Genomic DNA, 27,099 nt, shown 5'->3' on the forward strand with positions numbered 1-27,099 from the left:
ACACAGCCTAACTTAAATACTAGGGCATGTGTAATAACAATTCCATAAGCTACATGCTGTTTCTTTCCCCATTACTGATACCTCTAACACTTGAGTGTACTAGTTCCTATGGCCTATGTGGCAGTGATGTTTGGCACCACAGCCTGAACCTGCAATAGAGCCTTTTCCTGCTCTGGGCCCACTCAAAGCTGGAAGCCTTCCATGTCCTCTGGTACAGAATTCCTAAGTGAGGAATACATTATCTCCAGAATCAAATGTAGCCTACCATGCATTGTTTTCTCCTTGTATAGAATTTGCAAGATGATCTTCACTTTAGAAGCATTTCTTTACCATTGGACCCCTGGAAACCTTCACTGAAATGCTAGGCTACTGACTACTCTCAGTATTTGTCTCTTCCTCTGGAACATATGTGTCTAAGGCTTTCACAGTCCACTTCTTGTGTATTTGGCCCAATCAACCTGTCACTGGTAGATCATTGCGATATTCTGTGGGAGGTCTAGTCCTTTTAGGATTATATTACGGTATAAAGAGTTAACATGGGCGCCTGGGTGGCTTGGTTGGTTAAGCATCCGACTTCGGCTCAGGTCATGATCTCACGGTCCGTGAGTTCGAGCCCCACGTCGGGCTCTGTGCTGACAGCTCAGAGCCTGGAGCCTGTTTCAGATTCTGTGTCTCCCTCTCTCTGCCCCTCCCCTGTTCATGCTCTGTCTCTCTCTGTCTCAAAATAAACGTTAAAAAAAATAAAAAAAAAAAAAAAAAGTTAACATGCCCCTGAGGGAAGCTGAGTACTATTGCCTATCCCATGTGAATGGAAACTTCTCAGTCCTCTTGAAACTGGAATAAACATCACATCTGCCCGGTTGCTAAATTCTCTATCATGGACCTGAGTAGCATTTTTTAACTTTGGAGAGAAATTTTGGAGACTTCTATCTGGCCTTCCCCACTGTGCTATCTCTTCCCTCACAGACCAGGTATGCCATATGGTAGTTATTCCAATTCTAATAGTTCTAATCAGTCACTAAGTGGCTGAAGAAGTGACCACTGGGTAAGTTCATGAAATCAGGACATACTGAGAACTGGACTTTCTCTAAGACCCCTTACTGACTGGATTCTACTACCTAGAGCAGAGCCCCAACTCCAGTAGAGGGACCATGATTGTTCTTTCAGTTTATCAGTATCAGTCTTCAATGTCTAGGTATTCTCTTCCTAGTGTAAAATTGCCTAAATGACCATAGTTCTCTTTAGAGAAGAGTTCAGGGAATCATGGTATAGAACTGAGGTTTTTTGAGTCCTTCCCCTTAGGGATCCAGGTACCTCTTGGGTTAATGAGTCCTAGATCTTGAAAATTAGTACAGGTCTGGAAACTGAGCAAGAGATTGACTATTGCAATGACCATCCCTAGTCTTATATCCATTGTACTTTGTCTTTCTAGATGGTAAGCCAGAGCCTTGCTGACTACCCACCTGTTTCAGCCTTTGGGGCCCAAAACACTAAAACAGCTCCACAATCCCCTGGAGCCAAGCCCCTTTGACTTTACCAGTTCTTAAAGTAATTTCAGCCTTCTAACTTGTGGTCAAATGCTTCCATTTGGTCTCAATTTCTCCATTATCCCCACTGATCTTCATGAGCCCACAACTAGAACTACCTTTGCTGTCATCAGACCTGGTGAGAGCCACCATTGAACTTCTCAGTGGTACTGGTGCCTGTATCACCAGTTATGATGGTTTTGGATGTTGTGTCTTGTGTTCAACTGAACATAACTTTCTGATGGGTCTTCTGTCATTACATAACAATCTGTTACAATATGATTACCTGCATCTTTATTTTGACCTTCTTTCAGGACAACCTAAGCATTTTCACTTTGCTTATCATTAGCCATTGTTTTCAGGCTTAAAGGAGACACTCTAACAGGGAGTTTGCACAATCTCCTAGGGTGTTCGCAAGGGTAATAAATCCCACATGCCAAGTAAGTGCCTCCAGGTTGAATTTTTCATCTAGTCTTAATTTTACATATTTACATCCTATTGCTCCTGATCAAATACTCCCCAAACCATTCCCACAGGTACTCATGTCAGTATGTGCTAGCTAATTCTGAGAACTTGGGCCCTGTCTACCCGAGAAAGGGAGGTTATACTGCACTTTAACCCTGGTTATCAGCACAGTAGACAGGAAGAGAAGTGAGGATGGCTCTGGAGAGGAACACCTGTTGCCTCACAGAAGCCATCCCTTACTAAGGAAATGTGGGTCACCTCAAAGTTCAAGCATTTGAAGTAGCTACAGGGCCACTATACCCAAAGGTTGGCATCCAGAGGTTCCCATGCCATGTTTTAGTGTCCCAGGTTTTCCAAAATAGAACCCTGACCTTCTCTGGCTGAGCATTCAAACACTGAGTGCTCTATGCCTCTAACAATGGTCTTTGGCCTATCACTTAGCTGTATCATTGCAGCAGATAATATTTTTGTAAGTTAGATGCTCGGGCTCTCACGCATAACCATTAACTGCTCGTTAATAGCTCTCAATCTTACCATCCTTCTGCAAGGCATCAGTGTAATTTAGAAAAACAAATTCCGTGACTTTATAGACTGTACCCTCCCCCACATTTCTCAAATGTTTGTATCCTTACATTTGCAACAGTGTTTCCCCCCTACTGGGATATCTTCTTAATTCCCCACTAGTGAAATCTTTAGCAATTGAGTCACCATCTTGTGTGAAGGACTACCTATGCCCTACCCACTAAGTAAGGTGGCATCATCCTCCTCTGCCAGGGAGTTAGCAAGCCAGATGCCCACTTTACATTCTGCTTGCTCTGACCACTCTTGGTCCTCTAAGAAGCAGACCACAAAATGGGATTAGACTTACTGGAAGCTATGCCTATGAGAGAAATGCAGAGGGAGCTAGATGCTGGGCAAGCTATCTGCTCACAATGCCAGTCTGACCTCTGTAAAGTATTGAAAGAGGTTAAGGAAGGAAAGGTCTCTGACTTCATTGGCCTTGCCGAAGCTTTTAGAAGTACAGTGAGGAGTCCCATAGCCATAGTTACCTGTCACAAGTATTCTGTCCTGCAGGAATGGGCCTACCCTCCATCCCTAAAATGCCTAGTTATTGGCTAGGAGCTGCTTGTGGGAAATGTGACCTCAGTGGAACATGGTGATGGATTTTTAGATGGCAACAGCTAAGGCTGACAGTCAACCACACTCATACCACAGGAGATGGGGGAGGCATATTTGAAGGTTGCCACAACAATCTCCATGCTTTGTTGTATGCTCTATAAAACCCCTTAGTCTTTTCTGCTTAGGTAGCAAACCGAATGCCTCTTGGCTACATCCAGGTTTCACAATACTAAAATACATAAGAGTTGAGGGATTGATATTCCATAGCTAATCTGCTAAAAGCAAATTCATGTGCTAGGCTGAACTCCAAATGAAGAGTGCCATAAATTGGGTTCAAGTTTATACCTAAGTCCCTTGAGCATATTCTCCCTCAGAAAATATAAATGCTATGCACTAAAGGAGAATAACAAGGTTTCTAACCTCTCTCCAATTATTTTTAATTTTTTTTTTAATGTTTATTTTTGAGACAGAGAGAGACAGAGCATGAACGGGGGAGGGTCAGAGAGAGAGAGGAGACACAGAATCGGAAGCAGGCTCCAGGCTCTGAGCTGTCAGCACAGAGCCTGACGCGGGGCTTGAACTCACGGACCGTGAGATCATGACCTGAGCCGAAGTCGGAAGCTTAACCGACTGAGCCACCCAGGCGCCCCACCTCTCTCCAATTTTTAACCTGGTAGTTAAATGCTAAAGCTTCAGACCTTTTCTCCAGGCCATGTCCTTGTCCTTGCCTTTTCCCACACTCCTCCACAAAGAGGGCCCTGAGATCCGGTGAACACATACTTGACATTAATTCCAAACCCCTTCCCTTGGTCCCCAACCATGGTGGGGGTAAGCAAAACAGGACTTTGCTTATGATTGTTTTTCCCTTTATATGAAGACTATTTGACTCTTCCCAAACTCAGACCTAAGGTTCAGGAAAGCTGAACCATGATGTAACGATGGGATAGAATAGGCTAAAAGTTAGAGATTTCAGGGAAATGTGAATATAATCAGAACCCTAAATGAACACATTCTAGATATCCCAATAGTCAGAATCAGAAGTCACTTATTCTGGTTGTTGTATAGTGATCTTTCATTTGCACTTGACTACTTCCCTTCATACTAAGGTCTGTGATCATTTGTTGTATACCTAAAGCTCAATAGACTCAACATCTTCCTGCCTGGTTATAGTTAAGGGTTTGTAATCCAACTTTGAGTTGCATCCAGTTCTACCCTTTGAAGGGAAACTGATCTGTGCATTCGTAGTTGGGACTGACTATAGTGTCAGCTGTGTAAGAGACATTAAATATGCAACCATTCAGACCTTGAGGAAAAAAGCTTTTCATCTTTTCCGCAGCTGAGTAAAATGAGGGTCATAAGGACTAGAGGCTTTGGAATTCTAAACCACTGAATTCCATGTGGCATCTGGCTGGCTCAGTTGAGTGTTGCACTTGATTTTTGGCTCAGGTCATAATATCAGGGTCATGGGATCAGGCCTAGATCCCCCTGTTGGCTCAGCACTAAGTATGGAGCCAGCTTGAGATTCTCTCCCCCTCCCTCTGCCCCTCATGCTCACTCATGAACACTCACTCTCTCTCAAATTTTTAACTGCTGAATTCTTTTTTTTTACCTCCTATAAACTGAGTCACCTTGGGCAATTCTCCTGTCACTTCTGGGAATATCCATTTCTCATGTGCAAAGCAGGGACAGTAACTGCCTACAAACTGTGGTTAAGAATCACATTAGTAACTTTCAACAGCAGCTACTTAACTAGCAAAGTGTTTTATAGTCCTTTTCTAGATATTGAATTAATACTTAATCTGGAAGGTAAAGTCAATGTTCCTAGAAATGCTAGAACTCCTAACTTCACCTTATTTTGTGATCAATTCAAAAAGACCATATGTAGTGAGGGATCCTACAGATGTACCCAGGGAGAGCTACTGCAAGGAGTAGAGGTTCTCCTCCTCATGGAGCCCTCACACACTTCAGGCTACTTGACAGGAATGGGTCTGCAGGAGAAGTACGAAGGTCATGTTGAAACCTGATAATCTTGTCCACTGCCCTTCATTAAGCTGATCTTTTTTTAACAGGCCATATTCTTCTAGAACACTCCATGCTTTCTTAGTACAAGCAATTTTAGCATCTTGGCTTAAAGGTTTAAATCAAAATTGCTTTTCCTGTTGTTAAGTCCACATGAATGAAACGACTCCATTTTTTTTTTTTTTTTTTTTTTTTTTTAGAATTGAAGCAGGCACAGAAAAAAGTAGAACCTATTATATAACATTCTAAACTCCAAAGCATTGGATCTAGGCATCTTAGAAGCTCTGCATGCAACTGATAAAGCAAGGGTATTCTATCCTATTTCCAATGTGTAAAATGTGAACAGTACTAACTACCTCACAAGTTAGTGTTCATTCAGCACTTAATTCTTATAAATATCCTAACTATTTGTATTACTGAGGTCATCATAATTTCACCTTTACAGCTCAAATACCCTTTAGTCATTAAAATAAACATAAATAGAACTTAAAGCTCTACATTAACATTCCTTTGGAATCACAAAAACTGGAGAACACTGGGCCTAACCTCTCAGACAGCTTGAAGCTCCTATTTGGCAAGCTGCCCACCATATTTAAATACCTTCTCCATATGTTTGAGAGGGAAGGAAGTAATGGTCACTTGAACTTAGTTTCTGTCTTCAGCATTTGGAGAAGCCGCTCCCGGATCTGCTTGGTGCGGACAGCGTAAACAATGGGATTAAGGATTGGAGGAATGAGGAGGTAGAAGTTAGCCAGTAGAGTGTGGACTGGAGGAGGTACCTGGTGACCAAATCGGTGAATGAGCGAAGAAACCACAATAGGAACATAAAAGATCAGAATGGCACAGATGTGAGAACCACATGTCCCCAGGGTTTTAAGTCGGGCTTCAGGTGTGGCTAGCCCCATCACAGCCCGGAAAATCATCACATAAGAGACAGAAATAGCCATGGAATCCAAGATTAGGACCAAAAAACCAATGCTTAGCCCATAGACATTGTTGACCCTGCTGTCACCACATGCCAAGGTGACCACAGCCATGTGCTCACAGTAAGAGTGTGAGATGACACGAGCCTTGTAAAGGGGCAGCCGTAGGCGGATCATCAAAGGCAGAGGTCCGATGTAGAGTACCCCCCGAAAGAGGGCAGCCAGCCCCAACCGTCCCACCATAGCATGAGTGAGCACTGTGGTATGATGTAGCGGGTTGCAAATGGCTATGTAGCGGTCCAAAGCCATGGCAAGGAAGATGCCTGACTCAACTGTGGCAAAGCAGTGGATGAGGAACATTTGGGCCAAGCAGGCATCCAGGCCAATATCACCAGCACCAAACCAGAAGATTCCCAGCAGTTTGGGCATAGTAGAAGTGGATAGAACCAGGTCAACAACCGCCAACATACACAGGAAGAAGTACATGGGCTGGTGCAGGCTATTCTCCACCTTTACCACAGCCAGAATGGTGATGTTCCCCACCACAGCAACCAGGTACATGGAGCCAAAGGGGATGGAAAGCCAGAGATGCAGGGACTCCAGCCCTGGGATGCCGGCAAGCTGGAAGGAGCTGGGTACTGAGCAGGAATTTTGAAAAGTGAGCATGATTCATAAATGAACCTTCTCACTCATGCCCCAAAATGCCATAGAAACTTTTTCTAGAAATATTTTATTAAATCCTATAATAAAGAATAGAATCATTGGTAAGATGCTATAAACTTCTTAAAAGAAATCATGGAACAATATCATAGTGTAAGTGTCATATTATTACGGTCACAAAATTTTACCTGACAAAAATTTGCCAAGCACAAGCCAAACACATATTTGAATGTAAGAGTATCTCTGTATAATAGGACTCCCAAGGAGCAATGTTCTTGCATCAATCATTGAAATGACCTAAGGCAGACCAGTACCTATTTAGTCCTTTAAAGGTAAACTATACGGTATCTCTCAGTATTCTATTAGGTCTCAAAATGAGAGCTTCTTGAAAAGACACATTGATAGACCCCCAGGACTGTCTAGGCTCTGTGGGAAATCAAAGGTTAAGCTTGAGGCCAACACTTGCTATTGGATGATCTGAAACCTTTAATCTACAGACCAAAAATCACTAAGACATGGACCAGTGAAGAAAAGGGACCTTGAAGGATAGAAACAAAGCAATTCCTAAAAAGCAAAAGCTGATGAATGTAACTCGGTTTGTCTGCTGAGAGGCAGATCCTTGCAAGGGCCCTCTCCTTTTATGGAGGCTAAATAGAGGATAAGGCTCCAGAAGCAGAGCATTCTCCCCATTAGGGAAGAAGACCCATTCAGCTCTGAGTGGCATGAAGCCTAGAGGACAAGTATTTGGCCAAAGAAGAAATGCCCTACCTGGAGTTCAGGACAACTGGCTAAAGGGATATTTGTATTTTGAGAAAAGACCTAGAAGCAATTTTGTGTGGGTTTTTCCTCAGGGTCTAAAGGATTATACCAGAATGTTTCCTATCTATACTAGAGGAATGTCAAGGAAGGAGAAAAACATATAAGCTTTGTCTTCTACATCTTGAACCTTGTTGGGTTGACTATAGCAGATAGTTAATAGTCTGGGCTTTGGAATTTTCCAGATCTGGTTTCAGATCCTGGCAGTAGGAGCTGAGGCAAGTTACTTTATCATATCGGTTATATAATTGACTTCAACTGACAACAAACTTAAACACTTGTAGCCTAGAGGAGGCATGAGGATTAAACAAGAATGCAATGTCTGACACATTAACAGTAAGCATTAGTTCTTCGCAGTTGAGAATATTGGATATACTTTTGGTCTTGAAATATTAAAGTTCAAAAAACCTTGGAATGCCTCTCTAGGGAGCCACGGTACTGGGAGGATGACTACCATAGTAGTGACTTGATCCCACAGAATTCCTCTCGATGAGCTGGGTTTCCTCTCCATCTCAAGGTTCTCCTCTATCACTACAAATGGGAACAGTGTTGGCAGTAGCAGTAAAAAGGCTGAATCATTGAGGCTGGGGGGAAAAAAAAGAGCATAGGAACCAGCCTGTGATTGAAGTGACCAGGTGAAGTCAAGCAAGGGGAGCCTGTCTTGGTTTTTTCACCCTGTGTGCTGGTTATTTTCCATTTGTCCCTCTGAAGCCCTGTCCCAGGTCCCTATAAGCTGGTGTTTATAGGGCTGCATTACCCGGATTCCCTTCTCTTCTGTTTTCTAGAGGAGTTCAGCCAATATGAGACACCAATAAGAGGTAAGAAAAGGAGACTGGAGATCAGGAACATGTTCTCCAGTTCCCTTCCTGCCACGCACATATGGCCTTGCCATGGTTTTCTACCAAAGGCAACAGCTCTAAAAAGTGACCCCTCCTGTTTTCTGGCAACAGCATCTTCCCTTATGTGGTCAGGCCTGAGTTAGATAATAATGTGCAAGGTTGGTTCCGGTGCTTTACCATCCCCTTGTCAGTTTCCTTAACCCTTTCCAGGCCTCTGTAGATAATCCCTTCAACTGCCACTTTCACCAGGCCACTGGTTTGGATGGGTCACACCAGATCCCAATGTACAATCTTCACTCAGTACTGTCTTTCAGAAGTTGTCTTCTTCCTTAGTAGGACATGTAATCTGAAAGTTGACAACTTTACAGAACTAGTTCTACAGGCAAATGAATGGCATTCAGGGCTAAATGACCTTTGCCAGGACTTCTAGACTTAAGAGGGGACTTGTCTACTTCACCCTTGCATCTAATCAACTGGCTTTAATAACCTGATACTACACTAAGCAAAGGTGTAATCACATAGGGAATCTTTATTCCAGAAAAGGAAGAATCCTTGAATGGAAAAATCAACAGGACTTGGCAAGCGAATTTGTTTTCTATCCCCATGCTCCTCCTCCCTCAGCAGTTACCCTCCTATTTTAGTGAAGAGGTGTCAGCAGTCTTTTTTTTTTTGTTCTTTTGATGCCATTTGAGTCTCCTCAATACTGCCTCACAACCTGGGGAATCGTTTCCTTCAGAGTTTGGGCAGAGAAGTCCTGTTGTGGGAAGATCTCACAGCCCAAGTTACATACAAAGCTAAGTATAAGTAGGGACTTCTAGACATCAGAAGTGATTTCTCTTGAAATCCAGCACACGTGTACTACATCAGACTTACTAGAGCCAAGCCAAATGTCTTCAATCCCCTGGAATGGCCTCAAGCCCTGAAGAAGGCAGATTTTATTTGTATCCTTTCTCTTTCCTCCCCTATACCTGACAACATACAGAGCTCTTTTTCCCAATGACCATTTCCTCTCCATGTTTTCCTCTTCCTATTCATCTCCAGAAACACCTCATAAAACTGAAAAGGGTACCCATGACTGGAGAGATGCACTTCCGTTGTTAAATGGGATTGGGCTGAGTCTTGGTTAACTTTGCTGACTGCCCCATTCCCATCCTTTCCCTAAGATCCTAACATTCCTTAACATATGTCTCCCTAGTCAAACAGCCTTCACACTTCAAACACAATAGAAGGGGAGGCTACTGAAGCTCCTGCTCAGAGTTGCCATGAGGATATAAGGAGTCAGGCCAACCTGCCACCTGAGCTCTATCCAAATACATCTGCCAACACCAACCAGATTTTTTACCATTCTTGACCCTACCCACTACCTTCCAACAAGGCTGAAATTTTTTTCTACTTCCTAACTATATCATGTTCTTTTGCCTCTAAGAATTACCCATGTTCTTGGTGTTGGGATGGCATTCCTCTTCACCTAGCCAATCCTTACATATGCACCTTTCCATAACTTAGATGTCACCTTAAATCGCTCCAACCCTGTCTGTGCTCAGTGCCTGTCTTTGTACTATACACACACAGTGCTCTGCATTGCCGACTTACATGGATGATGCCTCAAACAATCTAAGTTTCATAAGAATAAGGAGCATTCCTATCTTCTCCAGTATAATCCCTGGGGTAACACAATGCCTAGCTATGTTGAATGAGAATAACCTATTGCGTATTGAAAACATTGGCAGGTGTCTTGGAGTGTTTTGGATTGCCATTAGCAATCTAGAGGGCCTCTTCAGACTCCTTGAATCTGTAAGGAAGCATGAGCTCTGTATGGATTCCACACTTCAAGTCTCCTCCCAAGAGAATTCCTTCCCTCTGAGTCTTGTCTTGGAGACTTACACAGGAACACAGTCAGAAGTAGAATGCCCAAGGGTCCCAAGTCTGTTCATCCTAATAGTCTTGGAACCCCTCCTGATGACCTCTGTTCCTTTTCTAGATTCCCCTTTTATACAATGCTCTTACCTCTGCTGGGTAGTGTCAGCAAGAGCCTAGGGCTCTGCAAATGCCACTGAGGCCTGGTACTTATAAGCATTCTGTTCAGGGGTTGAGGGAATTCTATCTGGACTTGTTAACCTTCCCACTTCCCTTAGTAGAGAAGGAAAATAACAGACTTTGTCCCAGAAGAATGAACACAAAATCTAACCTTAAGCATAGCTATCCCTAGTATGTCAGGCTTGGTCCAGAGAGGTCTCAGGAGAACAGACAGACTCTCTAATTGAGTCATGATTACTTGGGTGTCCAAGTCCTGCTCTTGCTGGTTGTATCTGGCCTCCCTGGAGTCTGTAGCTATTCTAAGGGCACCAATAGAAATAGAAATCATAAAAGCTTTTATAGGAAAAGGATGAAGAATCTCCTTGTAATTAGAGTTCAGCATGGCTGTAAATATCTAATGAAGTTTTGATATTCTGAAAGTATTTGGAGGTGATAATAGTGTCTCTAAACTTTAATACAAACCAAAAAATTAAAGACAAACCAATGGCTATTCCCTAAAAATTATATACTGTGGACTCCCCCCCCCCCCCACTCTGGTTCACATTATTGAGGAATGGATCCCATGGACTTGGAGGTAGAACAGTGCATCTCCTTTATGTCTTTCTGAAACTAACCTTTCCAACCTAACATCCCATTCCCATTCCTCAGAAAGGAGAGAAGCCAAACTGAGAAAGTGGTTTATCTCTTGGTGTTGCTTTTTGTTTGTTTTGGGTATGGGGCACAGAGAGGGAGAGAGAATCCTAAGCCTGCTCTGAACTCTTAGGGCAGAACCCAATGTGGGGCTCAAACCCACAAACCTTGAGATCATGACCTGAACCCAAACCAAGAGTATGTTGCCCAACCAACTAAGCCACCCAGGCACACATCTTGGTGTATCTTAATGGGATGCTTATGTGTTGGTGGGTATCATGATTTAGGACTGTGGCAAGACATGGCCTTGGAAGCTCCAAAGGCTTGAGTTTGCAAGCTAGTTCAGTCATAATACCCACTGTGTGACCTTGAACAAGGTTTTTTTGTTTTTTTCCTCAGTGTAAAGTAGGAATAATCATCTCTGGGTAGCTTTCATAATTGAGATACTGTGTATGAAGAAGCTTGTAAGAAAACCTATCAGGCACTTAATAAACAGCATTGTTAGAACTACTATAATTTTTGTGTCTTTCAGAAGCATTAGCTCTCATCAGCCTGGGAGACCTCCTGTCTCCTTTAGACCAGGAACCAATATGGTCAGAACAGGGGTTAATGCAGTAGAATCAATACATGAAGGCTCTCATTTTTACTCCCCTTCCAGAGTATCTTACTTTCCAGCACCTCAGGAAAATCTGGGAACTCTAGAAGCTTGCTACCTCCTTCCCAACCTTAAGTTTATATTCTATGTAAAACTGCTTGTAGCTGCAGGGTAATTCCTTGCTTTTGTGCTTGTGCACATGTTATACCCTCTGCCAAGTAAAGTAGGAATGTCATCCCAGATATTAATCTATATCTAGCTTTTGAAACTTGGTTCAGTAAATACCACATCCAATTGAACTCCTCCTTTAAATTTAGAATTTAGTAGGTTGGCTAGGATTCTTATACATACCTTGCATGATACTTAGAAATTATAAATAGTCAATAAATCAGTGTATCAATTGAATCATGTTAAAGGTTATAAGGCCTCTTTAATAATTTGACTTTATGGACCAACTCAAGACCACCTTTTTCAACTGATAGAGAAGTATGCATATGAGCTGTGTAAAAGAACATTAAAGATACTAACGTTCCCCATAGGATATCTTAAATCTGTATTAAATGTGAGTCAGAAGTCTATTCAGCCTTGGAAGCAGAGATGAATCCGAAATAAACATGGTCCATACACATTCTAGCACTGTCCAGGAGAGGGCATCCTGGCCCAAGGATGAGAGACCATGACAGACCGCTCCACAACACAAAGGAAAACCTCAAGCTTGATGTTAAACATGTTAATCCTACGTTTGAATGTGTTGATTCAGTTTTGCCTTCATCCAATCAGCCCTGTCTTACAACATGGCTTCCCTTATAAGTCCATCAAATATAAGGAGGCTATTCTGGTCAGGCTAACCTATGGATACCAGGGACCCAAAATAAATTGAATATTGGATTTCTGGTTTATAACTCTTTTCAATGAGTTGTATTCTTGCTCTGAAATAAGCCATCCTTCATGTGAAATTCCTATAAAAGAACTCTTCACTGTGTTAGGCCAACTGCTGAATTGGAGTAGGTGGGAATAAATATTTGAGTGACATGCATACATCTTCTCTGAAGTCTGAAGGCTGATTTTTTTTCTCATCCATAAATGGGAATACTGGTGCTCAACATAAAGAACTTTGAAAAAATCCTCCTAGCTTATAAGTGGCAGAGCCAGGATTTGGGATCTGGGATCAAATTTGAGCCCCTTCTCACTTCTGAGGGAAGTGGTATACAATAGTGGTTAAGATCATATACGTGAATCCACATCTGTCTAGTTAATTACCAGTACCAACACTTCCTAGACATGTGTCCTTGACCAAGTTATCCTTAAACCCGGGTTTTCCTTATCTTGGTCCTATCCTTGACCCCCCCCCACACACACACACACACCCCTGAGTTTTCACATCTTCTGTGAATTTTATCACATCCTTTATCTTATCCTGCACCTCCCTCTATATCCCTCATTCCACCAATCAACTTTCTCTGAGCCTCAAACCATCAGATCCCTAGCATCCCTTTACCCACTCCCACACAGTACCATTGGTGATTTACTCTTTTCTGCATTTTCCAGGATGTGGGAGGTTTCTGTTAAAGCCTGAAGTAACTGTGGATGTACAACTGGATGAGAGAATCCCCTTCAGATCTACATCTTCATAGGCAGATTTGAAAATCTTAATTCAGGTGTCAGAATGATTTGACAAATGATGGGCTGTATTATACCAATAAACATAAAAAAGCTTCTAATTCTCAGTCATTAAATGAAATCCCTATCCCAGTATCAAGTACCGCCTCTTATCTTCTCCTCCCCTTACTACCTTGTGCTGCTATACTTTCGTTCCTCTGGCTATCATCTCCCAAATTCTTTTTCTCCTTTTCACCAAAACAACCTGAGGAGATGTGAGCTTCTATAATCCTCATTTCTCAGATGAAGAAACTGAGACACACAGAGGCTAACTAATTTGCCTGAAATTTACATAGGTAGTGTGTGAAAAACAAATTTGAATTCATATACCGTAGGTTCCAATTCTACATTTTTCATTGCTAGTTTGTCAGATGCTTTTTCTGCATCCATTGACTTCATGATTTTTCTTTTAGCCTGTTGACTTGATAAACTACAGCAATTCTTAAATGTTGAGTCAACCATGCATACTTAGAATAAATCTCAGTTGGTCACAGTATATATTATGTGTTGCCAGATTTGGTTTGCTAATATTTTGCAGAGGATTTTTCTATCTGTTTTTGAGATTCCCCAGTGAACCCATATGGACTGTGTGTCTTGTGTTAGAAAGTTACTGATTCATTTTCTTTATATTCATCTATTGTTCGAGTTTCAGAGATGATCTTTCATAGAATTGGTCTGTTTCATTAGATTGTCAAATGTATGAGTATAGTTCAAAATACTCCTCTACCGTGTAGGGGTCCGTGGTTATGGTCCCTCTTTCATTTCTGTTTAATAATTTGTATCTTTCCCCCCCCTTAACCTGGCTAGAGGTTTATCACTTCTACTGATCTTGTAAAAGAACCAGCTTTTGGTTTTGACTTTCTCCATTGACTTCCTGACTTCAATTTCATTGATGTCTGTTCTAATTTCTTTACTGCTTACTTGAGGCTTAAATCCCTTCATCTAGTTTTCCAAGATAGAAGTATAGGTCCTCTTTTAGATCTCATTTCTTCTAATATATATTCAAGGCTAAATTTTTTTCTAAGCACTGCTTTCACAGCATTCCACAAACTTTGAATATAAAACTTAGAATACAAAATACAAATCATTTTTATTGTAACTTCAAACTATTTAACTTAAGTCTTTGACCCATCTATTTAAAAAACATTTAACCTCAGTATTGGGTTTTCCAGCAGTCCTTATTTCTAGTTTAATTCCATTTTGGTATGAGTAGACTGACTTATTTTTAAACCTACTAGACAGTGTGTTTTGTGGCCCAGAATCCTATCTTAGGGCTCAGCTGGTTGTGTCCAACTTCGGTTCAGGTCATGATCTCATGGTTTGTGAGTTTGAGCCCCACGTTGGGCTCTGCTCTGACACCTCGGAGCCTGGAGCTTTCTTTGGATTCTGTCTCCTCCTCTCATTGCCACTCCTCTGCTTGTGTTCTCTCACTCTCAAAAATAAACATTTAAAAAAATGCTATCTTCGTGAATGTTCCACGTGAGTTTGAAGAATATTCTGTTAAATAATGTAACTTACAGAGGTCAGTTAGATCCAGTTGATTAATGGTGCTGTTCAATTCAACTATGTCCTGATTTTCTACTTGCTGGATCTATCACTTACTGATAGAGGGAAGTTAATCTCCAACTATAATTTTGGATTCATCTATTTCTCCTTGCAGTTCTAGCCTTGCATGTTTTGATGTTCTGTAAAGTGTATACACATTAAGGACGGTCTTGGAGAGTTAACCTCTAGCATTATTTAATGCCCCTCTTTAATCCCAGTAATTTTCCCTTGCTCTAAACTTTGTCTGAAATTAACCAGATTTCTTTTGACTAGTGTTAGTAAAGGGATAGCAAAAGACATATTATGCAAAGGGATAGTGTTAGTAAAGGGATAGCAAAAGACATATTATGCATCTTTATGCTTAAAGTAGATTTCTTATATGCCACATATAATTGGTACCTATTAACCCACTCCAAACCCTTTTTAAAGACCAATATTAAAATCCAAGAGTATAAGGTCAAGGTCTCACACCCTTGAACAGTAGTCAGGATTGCCATAAGGACTGGCTAAAGATACCATTTTTAGATACCTGATCTTTGATCCTGACCAGACTCAGCTGACCTGTTGCTGTCCAAAGTCTTAAAGCTGGAGAGGTCTCCTGGCATATCTCCTCCTCTGGCTTCTGACCTTTTTCTAATTCACACTGACTTAGTATCTTCCATTACAGAACAAACCAGTAAGAATTGCAGAAGTGTTTGCTTTGCCTTTCCAACAATCTTCCCTTGCCCATATACCAGACTCTGTTAAGGACAGGGGTTGTTACAATAATTGTACTTAGAGGCTCAGAGCAGGAGAATGTTACCTTTGTGTATTAACCAACGATTGGCTTTCCTTCATTGTTTAACCCACTTATTCCTTTACCTTCTGGTAAAGCTATTTCCCTGTCCATTTGTCATTTTTTATCTAGACTTTTCCACCTTCTGGAAGGGATATTACTTTCAGCCACTGTACTATCCACATTGCTGCCAGTAACACTAATCTAGCAAGTGCCTCACCCTTAGCCCACTTCCATTCATGTAGGGTAGTTTACAAAAGTAGAAAACTAGCAGGCTATCCTTACCAGGAAATACAGCTGCATTTACTGTAACTGCATTCACTATCATTCCCAACTTCGCCAGAATAGGGTGCAGCTACAAGTCATGCCATCAGCCCCTAGGAATTCAGAGTTTCTTGCTTTGGAATCCTCCCCACTTTCAGCACCCACGGTAGCATCCCTGGTCCCTGGACCACTATAACAAGTAAGGGAAAAAAATTGAAGTGATACAAAGAATTGTGTGGTCACACCAGTATTCTCCCCCATTCTTCACCCAAATTTCCAGGAAAAGCAGAAGAATCTATCCAGTGGGGACCTTCCCTTAGTCCCCCTCATATTGAATATAACTACATATTCATGGAGGCATGTAAGCCAGCTATTCATGTTTTTGTCTCTTCCCCATGCCTCCCCATTTTAGACAGCAAATTTTTCAACTGCCAATTCCAATTCTCTATCAGACCATTACTATGAGGGTGATAAACATGTCCTTTTGATGTGATATCTTATCCCCCCTGTTGGACATTATGGGCTGAAAAATGAATCCTTTGGTCTGAACAAATGTAATTCAGTGTCCCAGATTGGTACAGTATCTTCTGTTTCAACCTCTTAACAGTATTTTGGGTACTTACATCTATCACTGGATGTGAAGACCCAGTCTAGAGCATCTATTCCGATTAGGATCCATTTATAGCTCCCCCCTCAAGGGCTACTGGCATTGGCCTATGTAATCCATTTGCCAGCTATGTGTGGGGCCTTCCTTCCCATCACCCAGGAATTTTTCCCATAGCCATATTCAGTCTGTCTCTCTTGTTGACAGAACCGTTCTGACATTTTGTGCCTTGCAGGGTGCAAGAAGAATATCTAGATTCAGCCCAACTCTACATTGCTACAGTACCACTATGTCCACTCACTTCATAGACCTACATAGCCACCTCGAGCACATGGAAAAGTCCATCTGGTAGTTCTAATTCCTTTCCAAACCTGGAAGAGGTTCTTCCAATGGGCATCAATATGTCCTACTCCGATGTGCCCCTTATGTTCTGGAGTGACTTCCACAGGGCCATGCCCCATTTAGGCATCCCTTTAATAGTCCAGTTTTCCATTGCCAATCTACCTGACCATACAGCCAGGCTATTGGTTATAGCCTATGAGTTGGTAAATAAACCTAGGGGCTTTTTACCATTGCACCATTCTTCCATCACTACTAGGTAAATGGGCAATTCAGCCTATTAAGCTGATTTATTCTTAGCTTCTTTAATCAAAGCCTTTCTATCTGGTGGTCTTATGTGGCAGTTTCCCAAATGGGATGTCATCCATTCATCTTGAAACTGCTGCCCAAAAACCAAGCAGCTCTTTGTTGTTCAGTCAAGAGCTGTTCACCAGATACTGTCCACGTGGCAATTCATTCTAGCAGTTCCTCAGGTGGCTCCAAAGTTGGCCCTAGAGGAAAAGGGATAACCTGCTCATGAGTATGATGGGCACCTCCTTTCACTTGCCTGGTTGCATGCTTCTACACAAATCATTCCATTTTATTGAACCCCTCTGGGAATTGCCTTCCTTGTTAGTGTTTCTCTGACATCATCCAAGACCCTACAGGTATCTCAGTTTTCAGGATTATGTCCTTCAGTCATTGAAGCAGTCTTAATGCCCAAAAGAAGGCTAAGATCTCTTATGGCATATACTAGATGGCGACATCTGAGAATTCTTTGTTCCAAAATCCCAACAGTTGCTGCTAAGAGACCCTCATGGACTTTTGCCATAAGCTCCAGTCTACATGAGTACAGGTGGAAGATACTTGGAAAATCCTACCTGAGTGGGGGTCATAAGAACCCAAAGGCATTAGGAGAGCCAGCCTGTAGAATTCAGACATGGCTGTTCTTGTTCAGGTCCCTATTCAAATACAGCTTTCTTTCAGGTAATCTTCTAGATAAAAGCTAGCAATATTGCCAGATATGGAATGAGTTCTCCAAAATCCAAATAAACTAACCAAACTCTGGGCTTCTTGCTTGGTTTTAGGAGTGGGTAGTAACAGTTTGTTCTTAATCACTTGAATATCCCAGGTCATTCCTGCCCAAGTTATACCCAAGAATTTTACCACCTGTACAGGTGCTTGAACATATGCTGCATTTACTAACCAGCCCCAGTTGGCCACTAAAATCTACCTGGATTTAATTTGAGATAATACACTGCACTGATATCGTAACTGAGATCTGCATCCAGTCCAAATCCCTTCTAACAAAATTTTGGCAATAAGTGGGTGAGCTCAGAAAACCCTGTGGCAGCACAGTAAAGGTAAGTGGGTTCCTTCCCAGGTGAAGGCAAACTGTGGTTGGCTCTTTTCCATGATGGAGACATAGCAAATATCTGTAAAATTAATCACTAAGTACCAGCCTTCTTCCCTCCATTATATTTTTTGTATGATTGAAACCAGTTCTGAAAATGGTGAGCTATACAATTTATTTAAGCCTCCATAATCCACTGTTAGTCTCCATGAACCATCTCCTTTTTCATGAGCCACACGGAATTTGTTGGTACCAATGATCCAACTTCCAGCATGTCATTAAAGTGGTAATCTTTTGGGGCGCCTGGGTGGCGCAGTCGGTTAAGCGTCCGACTTCAGCCAGGTCACGATCTCGCGGTCCGTGAGTTCGAGCCCCGCATCAGGCTCTGGGCTAATGGCTCGGAGCCTGGAGCCTGTTTCCGATTCTGTGTCTCCCTCTCTCTCTGCCCCTCCCCCGTTCATGCTCTGTCTCTCTCTGTCCCAAAAATAAATTTAAAAAAAAAAGTGTTTTAAAGTGGTAATCTTTTTGCCTACTAAGTATTCTGTGTGGTTCTAAGTGGACTCAGGCAGTTTCAGTAATTCCCACTTAGCACGTTCAATTAAAGCTGGTCTGAAGGTAGATTTCAAGGTCTTCTGTTTTACAGTATTAGGTAGGGGAAGCAATCTAGTTGGATATAATCTCCATCCCAATAATTCAGGTAAAGGAGATGTGACCACCTCAAAAAGTCTGAGAATCCCAATTTTTTTTTTTAACATTTATTTTTGAGAGACAGGGTGAGCAAGGTAAGGCACAGAGAGGGAGACACAGAATCTGAACCAGGCTCCAGGCTCTGATCTTTCAGCACAGAGCCTGACACAGGGCTCAAACTCCTGAACCACAAAATCATGACCTGAGCCAAACTCGGATGCTTAACCAACTGGGCCACCCAGGCAACCCAAGAATCCCAACTTTCATCTAAATAAACTCCTACCTTTTATCTTATCAACTGCTATATTTCCATATCCTCCTCCCAATCTAATCTTATACCCCATTAAGACTTCAACAGCTTTCAGATTCACAATACCTTGGCCTCCTGTGTCAAGGAGTCCAGAATTTTTTTTTTCCTCCCTCTGTCATTTTATCTGCACATGTGCCCATGGCCTTGGGTCCCCAGGTGGTAGACCTTAATCTATACCTTGATTAATCTGCCTTTATCATAGCCCCAGGCATTTCCTGGTCAGGTTTCTCAACTTTATTTTTGCCTTTCTACTTCTTAAATTCCTCCAAACTGGGGCAGATAGGAACAGATTTGGGGACCTCTAATATTGGGAGACCAACAGGATGTGCCTTTGACCCACCCAGTCCTTAGTGCTGCATCAACAGCTTTGTTTCAATTCCATCATTGTCCACTCTATCCATCCCATTTTTCAACCATCTAAACTTCCACTCTGCTGTGTAGGCTCCCTTGACACTCCCCTTTCTCTCCCCTCTTTATTATTTTTATATTCTTGGTATCAGTAAGACCCATACAGGGAAGCTGAGAGCAACTGGATAAGGCTTCTCCAGTTATTGTCCAATTTTGTAGCTATTGAATTACATTGAGTGCCTATTCAAAGGGAGCCCCTTATTCACAGCATTTACCATAACCTGGGTAACAGGCATATTCAGCAAGAATATCCCAGTTCTCATAAAGCCAGTTCCACATGACTTGCATATAAGAAGCATATTGGTTACTTCACCTGAATGTTTCACTTGGCATTTACAGGGGGAATTTGGCAGTTCCCCTTCTCAGGATAAACATGTTATGGTGGTTTTTATCCAGACTGCCAGGCTGGCCATTTCCTCAGGAATTATCTCCAGTGTGTCTGGACCACGTACAGCCATCTGATCAACAGTGAGTTGCAGATCCTATTTTAACCCAGACATGTTCTTCACTCTGCAGCATTTAAAACCAATGACTCAACACTCGAACTAGTTATACTCCTGATACCTTTTTGGTAAAGGTTCTTTAGGAAGCTGATCCTAATCCACAAAATGAGACCATTCCTTTACACTCCCCAGTGTTAGTAGTTCCTTAGTTTTACCCTCTGCCTACACTGACCTCCTAGGTGTGGCTAGAACTGGTTACTTGTAACTACCTTCTTCCATTATTCTGTATTCCCTTTGCCTTCACATCAGCTAGTTATGGTTCTTTACTTAGTGGAATGACCCAAATCTTCATTCCTGAAGGATTGTGATCAGTTATCATCCTACCTCAGTTATTGTAGCTTTCCGTTGACCTTAATCATAGGACATGGTAATACCAAGAGACACCCTGAGTAATTTCCTGTATATCTAGGCATATTATTTCTTACCTATATTTTGGAGTAAGTTCAATTTCCCCTTGGTAGTAATGATCGATCACTCCAGCCAACACAGTAACTCCCTTCTTTACCTTTTGATTCACACAGGAGGAGCTCAAAGTAGCCAGGTGGCAGTCTTGACTTTAAGTTCAATGGAATCATTGTCTCCAGGTAGCATTCCTTTCTTTAGAACTCGGACCTCTAGTTCTATAAGCCCTAAGTTTGTAGAAACAGAAAGCATAAAATTTAGCTAATGGGTCATTAGGGATAATAGTGGTGCCACTCCCATTTCTACTTCTTTAAATCCTAGACCTGTTAATACTGGATGTGGGAGAAATAGTATCATATATTGGATACTGATTCAGAGTATCCAATGGAGCCTTCTGTAGGCCTTTTTGCAACCCTGAAATATATTGCCACCTAGCTGGTACTGTAACTGAGTCTCCAAAAGGCCATTCCACTATGCTATCAAGCCAGCTGCTTCAGGATGGTGGGGAAAATGCCACTGTATTCCATAACATTGGGTCCATTGCCACATTTTATTTGCCTTGAATGGAGTTCTATCAGAAGCAATACTGTGTGGAATACCATGATTGTGGATGAGGTATTCTAAGTCCCCATATAATTTGGCAGAAGCATTGCATACAGGGAAGGCAAAGCCATATCAAGAGTTAAGTATTGCGGTGGCTCAATCGGTTAAGTGTCTGACTTCAGCTCAGGTCATGATCTCACAGCTCATGAGTTCAAGCCCCGTGTCAGGCTCTGTGCTAACAGCTTGGAGCCTAGAGCCTGTTCAGGATTCTGTGTCTCCCTCTCTCTGCCCTCCTCTGCTCGTGCTTTGTCTATCTCAAAAATAAACACTAAGTGTTAAGTATTCCAAGAAGAACAAAATGTTACCACTTCCATGATGGAAGCAGTCCAGTGTAACAATCATTGTCACTAGGTAGCTGGATGATCACCTCGGAATGGTGCCATATCATGGACTCAGTGTAGTCTTTGCTACTGGCTGATGAGGAATTCAGCAGTCACCATAGGCTGGCATTGGTGAGTGGAAGTCCATAGTGCTTAGGCCATGCATTCCTGCCACCATGGCCACTTTGTTCATCAGCCCATTAGATAATGATGGGGGTGGCTGGGGAAAGGGACTCACTGATATTCATAGAACAGGTCATCCTATCCGCTTGATTATCAAATTCTCCTCTAAGCTCACTCTTTGGTGAGCATTCACCTGGGACACAAATACCTTGCCCATTCAGAAAAGTCTATCATCCCCAGATTTCCAATTATTCTTCCAAGTCCCTGATCATCCAGCCAAACTACAGGCCATGAACCAGTCTATAATTGTGCCTCTGGCCACTTGTCCTTCCAAGAAAAATAAATGACAGTTCTCAAAGTTCTGACCACTTCAGGGATTTCCCTTCACCTCTGTCCTTCAGGAATATCACAGAAAGGGATTATATTGCTGAAGCAGTCTACTTTCGAGTGGTACCTGCATGTTGTACAGAACTATCTTTAAGTCAGGCCCAAGTCTTATCTTCCTCTGCATAAGGAAGAACTCTCCTTGAGGCCATAGGTGCAGGCATGGGTAGAAAAGGTATAACATGGGTGGGATCATGGGTATTGGGCCACTTCATGTAACCTGTGCATTTAGGGCCTTCTTGGGCCTGATCACATATATACCACTTGTATTTGATGAAACACTGCTGTTTAAGCTCTACTTCATTGCTTGGTGGGTCAGGTAAGACCCAGTTTATGATAAGCAGTTCCAGTCACATCATAACCTGATGACCCATGTGCAAACATTCAGTCTCTACTGAGGCCCAATAGTAGACTAAGAGCTGTTTAAGTGAAGAGTAGTTCTCCACAGAATATGGCAGGACTTTCCTCTAAAATCCTAAGGCCCTGCACTACAACTCACCTATAGAGGCCTGCCAAAGACTCCAATAAGTATCCCTACTTCTGATATTTCAAGCACCATTGGATTTTCTGGAACATATGGGCCAAGTGGCAGGACAGCTTATACAGCAGCCTGGGCCTGTTGCAGATCCTATTTCCATATCCCACTCAAAACTAGAAGCTTTTTGGGTCATTCGGTAAGTGGGCCCAAGTAACACATCCAGAAGAGGGATATCTTGCCTCCAAAAACAAAGCAGCTCACTAGGCATCATGTTCCTTTTGATTATAGTAAGTCTAAAAGTCAGATTGTATCAGTCTTTCAACATTGTTCTCATTATTTGGTTGGCTATTCTGGTTCTTTTGCCTCTCTAAACTTTTGGATTAGCTTGCTGATAACCACAAGCTTGCTAGGATTTTGATTGGAACTGCATCAAATCTGTAGATCAAGTTGGGAAGAATTAACATCTTGACAATATTGTCTTCCTAAGTATGAACATGGACTATATCCCCATTTTAGTAGTTCCTTGATTTCATTTTTAGTCTTCCTCATCATGTACATACTCCATATTTATACCTAAGAAGTATTTAAATTATTCTGGTGGTAATGTAAATATTATGGGGTTCTTAAATTCCAGTTAACCTAAAGTGCAATATTAGATTCAGGTGTACAATATAGTCACTTAACACTTCCATACAACACCCGGTGCTCATCACAAGTGCACTAAATCCCCATCCTTCCATCAATATCCCCTCTGATAATTATCGGTCTCTTCTCTATAGTTAAGAGTCTATTTCTTGGTTTGCCTCTTTTATTTCCCCTTGTCTCATTTGTTTGTTAAATTACACATGATTGAGATCATATGGTATGTCTTGATCTGACTTTGCTTAGCATATTCTCTATCTCCATCCATGTTGCAAATGGCAATATTTCATTCTTTTTTATAGCTGAGTAATATTCCATTGTATATACCATATCTTTATTCATGCATGAGTTGCTGGACACTCGAGCGGTTTCCATAATTTGTCTATGACTAATGCTGCTATAAACATTGGTGTGCATATGTCCCTTTGAATTAGTATTTTTGTATTCTTTGGGTAAATACCTAGTAGTGTGATTGCTGGATCGTAACTTTTTGAGGAACCATTTTAGCCATTCTGACCTTACTGTTTTTAATTTCAAGTTCCATGTGTTCATTGCTGGTACATAAGAAATCAATGGACTCCTGTATATTAGCCTTGTATCCTGCACCCTTGCTGTAATCGTTCTCATTTATACTAGTTTACTTAGGCATTTACCTACTGAGGGACATCTTGGCTGTGGTTGCTCAGTTGATAGGACATCAGATTATCTACATAGATGTTAAAGCTGTATTTGTTTGCAGATGACATTATTTCTTCCTTCCCAATCAGTATTCCTCTTATGCCTCATAGCACTGTACTCCTACAAATGTCTCACTCTTACATACAAATGTCTTACCAATAACACTAGAATAGTTCTACTTACCGCTTTTTAGGTCAAATCAGCATAATGGCATCAATGCAGTAGACCAGTGCGATATCTTGTGGAAGGGTAAGGTGAACAAGATCCTGGACAATTAAACTATGACCTAAGGCCAGTGAGTTGATATGCCTCTGAAGTAGGACAGTAAGGGCGTATTTCTGGCCTTGCCAACTGAAAGCAAATAGCTTCTGGTAATCCTTACTGGAAGGGATGTAGAAAAACTCATTTGAAAGATCAGTAGGTGAATATTAGACACCAGAGAATGAGTTAATTTGCTTAAGCAATGGAATCACATCTGGCATAGCAACTGCAACTAGTCACCACCTGGTTAAGCTTTCAAGAATCCATTGTCCTCCTCAAAGATCCATCTGTCTTCTGCAAGAGCTAAATAGGGATGTGTTGGGAATTACCTCCCCTGTGTCCATCAAGTCTTTGGTGGTGGTATTCATCTCTATAATCCCTCTATGACTGCAGTATTGCTTCTAGTTTACTGTCTTCCTGGAGGGAGTTGTAGTGGCTTCTGCTTGGCCTTTCCCATTCTAATAACCCTCACACCACAGGTCAGGGAGCCAATGTGGGGATCCTGCCAGTTGTTGAGTACGTCTATTTCAGTTATGTATTCTGAAACTGGGGATGATTTGGGTACCCATTTAGCCCACTGTAAGATGGATTTAAACAAACTCTATCACCTTCTATAATCCCTACTGTTGGGACCACAGTGACATCTTGAGTATACTGGAATTAGTGTCCATTCAGAGCCAGTGTCTAGTAATTCTCCAAACGGTCTGATTATTTTCCCTCATGCAGTTAACCTAGTTAAAAATAAGTATCTTTGGGGAAGACTGGGAGAATGACTACTATAAACTTTTGGTAATGTACCCTGTAGTGTCCCCTCAAGGGAACTTGGCCTCCCACTCATTCGAGAGGCTCTGAATCTGTAAACTGGCTCAAGTCTGGGAATTGACTGAGGGGCCAGGAATTTTTTTTAGATTCAGGTTAGACTTTACCCAGAATCTTGTTTCTACAGATCAAGAATTTAATAGGCTTTCTGTATACTTCATTTCTAGGAATATACTATACTAGACTTATACTCCATACTAGACTTAGAGTTATAAATCTATGCTAATTATAATAGTATATATACATATGTACATATAAACTACGTAAGTTATAACTTGTAAGTATATAGTTATAAGTCTCTACTAGACAGAAAATCCTGATTGGTACTTTGACTCTCCTGTCCATCACAGTAACCATGCCCACCTTGTCTTTGGCAATTAAACCCTACCACTTGGCTCCTGCCATCCCAGCATCCACTTTCTCCCATTGCAGGTAGACTGTAAGGCCTGGCCTACAGAAGAGAGCAATCACAGAGCTCTTCAAAGATTCTGGGGCTCCTCTCACAAACTCCATTCTTACAGCTGTGGTGAAAGGTATATTTTCCAGACCCTTGTAAGGGTGTGTGAACTGACCTTAAATGGAAAATGTACCTTAACATTTTATCTCCAGTCTCTGGATTCCTTTTCCTACAGTTTTCCAAGGCAGATTTGGCATTTCAAGTTAATTTATTGTGGGCCACACTTATGTCCGTGTTTCAGCCAAAAAACTGAGCTGCTATAGACCTTTTGATTCTGAACTGTAACATTAAATCTAGAATATCTGCTTATTGGACCCACCTCAATAAAACTGACCAGATGAAGTTTATCTTCTTTCCTATCCACCACCCTTAATGTCCATTCCCACACATATTTTGTGGGTTTGTCTATATAAACTAGAAAACTCATGTTCTTTTGGAGTAGTGTGTTTTCTCCTGGGTCGTACTTTATACCTCACCTTTAGGGCTCTTGCTGGACCGAAAAGTAAAGTGGGGTGGGAGTGGATCCTAAGGAGAATCTGCATTGTCCTGTGTGGCAATTGCCTTAGGTAAAACCACTACAGTTTCCTCAGCCATTGTAGGGTTAATCAACTCAGGTGGAGAGGCCACTTCCACTGGCAAAATTTTTTTTTAGATTCAGGTTAGACTTACCCAGAATCTTGTTTCTACAGATCAAGAATTTAATAGGCTTCCTATATACTTCATTTATAGGAATACACTATACTAGACTTATACTCCATACTAGAATGAAGGGGCTCCATCAGAATGAAGGGGCTCCATGTCCCCCAGCTTTATCTGGGTCTTCTCATATATCCCCTTTCAACTTCAGGATTCCAGTTTTTCCCAACCAAGCCCCTTACTTTGATTCCCTGCAAGGCTGAGTTCAGCTTGCATTGTAATTTAGCCAGTCCCAGGATAAGATTCTGGTTTTGTCTGTTTCTCACCCCCCGCCCCCGGAAGTCTCAGCCCTGTGGCTACAAGGCACACATAGACACTTTCAGGTCCTTATGTAGCTCTTGAGCTGGGAATTTGAATGTCTGAGCTCATCTTTCTCTTTCCCCACTTTATCCAGTGATATCAGGAATAACCAGCAAATCCCATTCTACTTGTTACTCTGACACACGTTTGAAGGTATCCTACGTAGTCACCTGTAACCTTGCCTCCTTTATTTAACTACAGGTTTCCAATGGTAATACTTCAAGTTTCTCTATTGCCCTATCATGCCATGAACTGCTCATGGTCTTTACTGCTGGAAATAGTGGTTTATATCTAATCAGATTTGAATTAGATACCCAGAACCAATTTAGAAAACCCATCTTTAAAAGTATGTTCTTATAGTTTCCAAAAGCTGAATTAAGATTTTCCAGAGAAACAGAACCAATTGGAGGGGTAATCTTAAGGAATTGGCTAATACAACTAGGGAAACTGGCAAGTCCAAAATTTGAGGTAAAAATCTGACCTAACTTTGTCATGAATAAAGTTAGGAAAATGGAGACTTTTAATAGGTGAAAAAACAAAAGGAAAGAAATCTGGACTCAAAGATGTATAATAATACTGGAGATTGTGAGTGGAGATCAAAGTATTCTCTGCTGGCTTTAGTTGTAGCTGATTTTTAGCTGCCATATCTCAAGTAACTTCTGCAAGCCATGAATCCCAACAAATTGAATCTATGACCTATAGAAGAAAACCAACACTTCTGCCTCACTACTCCAATCTATTGTTGAACTTGAAAACCAACACCATGGTCTCTGTCTCTTAAACCATGGAGTCTGCATTCCTTCAGAACACTGATTTGTACAGAGATCATGATTCAACATAACCTCTGTAAACATTAACCAAAGTGGTCCTTATAAATTGA

The 27,099-nt window shown here is 41.6% G+C and overlaps 1 protein-coding gene and 1 long non-coding RNA gene across 2 annotated transcripts in view; one reads left to right on the forward strand and one right to left on the reverse strand.

The window, feature by feature from the left end:
• LOC132661346 (uncharacterized) overlaps positions 1 to 27,099 on the forward strand; it is a 78,090-nt gene that overhangs the window by 19,165 nt on the left and 31,826 nt on the right. Inside the window, exon 2 of the long non-coding RNA XR_009602187.2 lies at positions 5,330 to 5,437. This is a non-coding gene — a long non-coding RNA (uncharacterized LOC132661346). The remainder of the gene's footprint in view (positions 1 to 5,329; positions 5,438 to 27,099) is intronic.
• Positions 5,757 to 6,718, reverse strand: LOC132661344 (olfactory receptor 52M1). The gene has a single exon (XM_060605798.2). It carries the CDS (start codon positions 6,716 to 6,718, stop codon positions 5,765 to 5,767), a length of 954 nt encoding a protein of 317 aa, XP_060461781.1. The 3' UTR covers positions 5,757 to 5,764.

Source organism: Panthera onca, chromosome D1 (genome assembly GCF_046562875.1).
Source record: "Panthera onca isolate mPanOnc1 chromosome D1, mPanOnc1 haplotype 2, whole genome shotgun sequence".
Lineage (NCBI taxonomy): Eukaryota > Metazoa > Chordata > Mammalia > Carnivora > Felidae > Panthera > Panthera onca.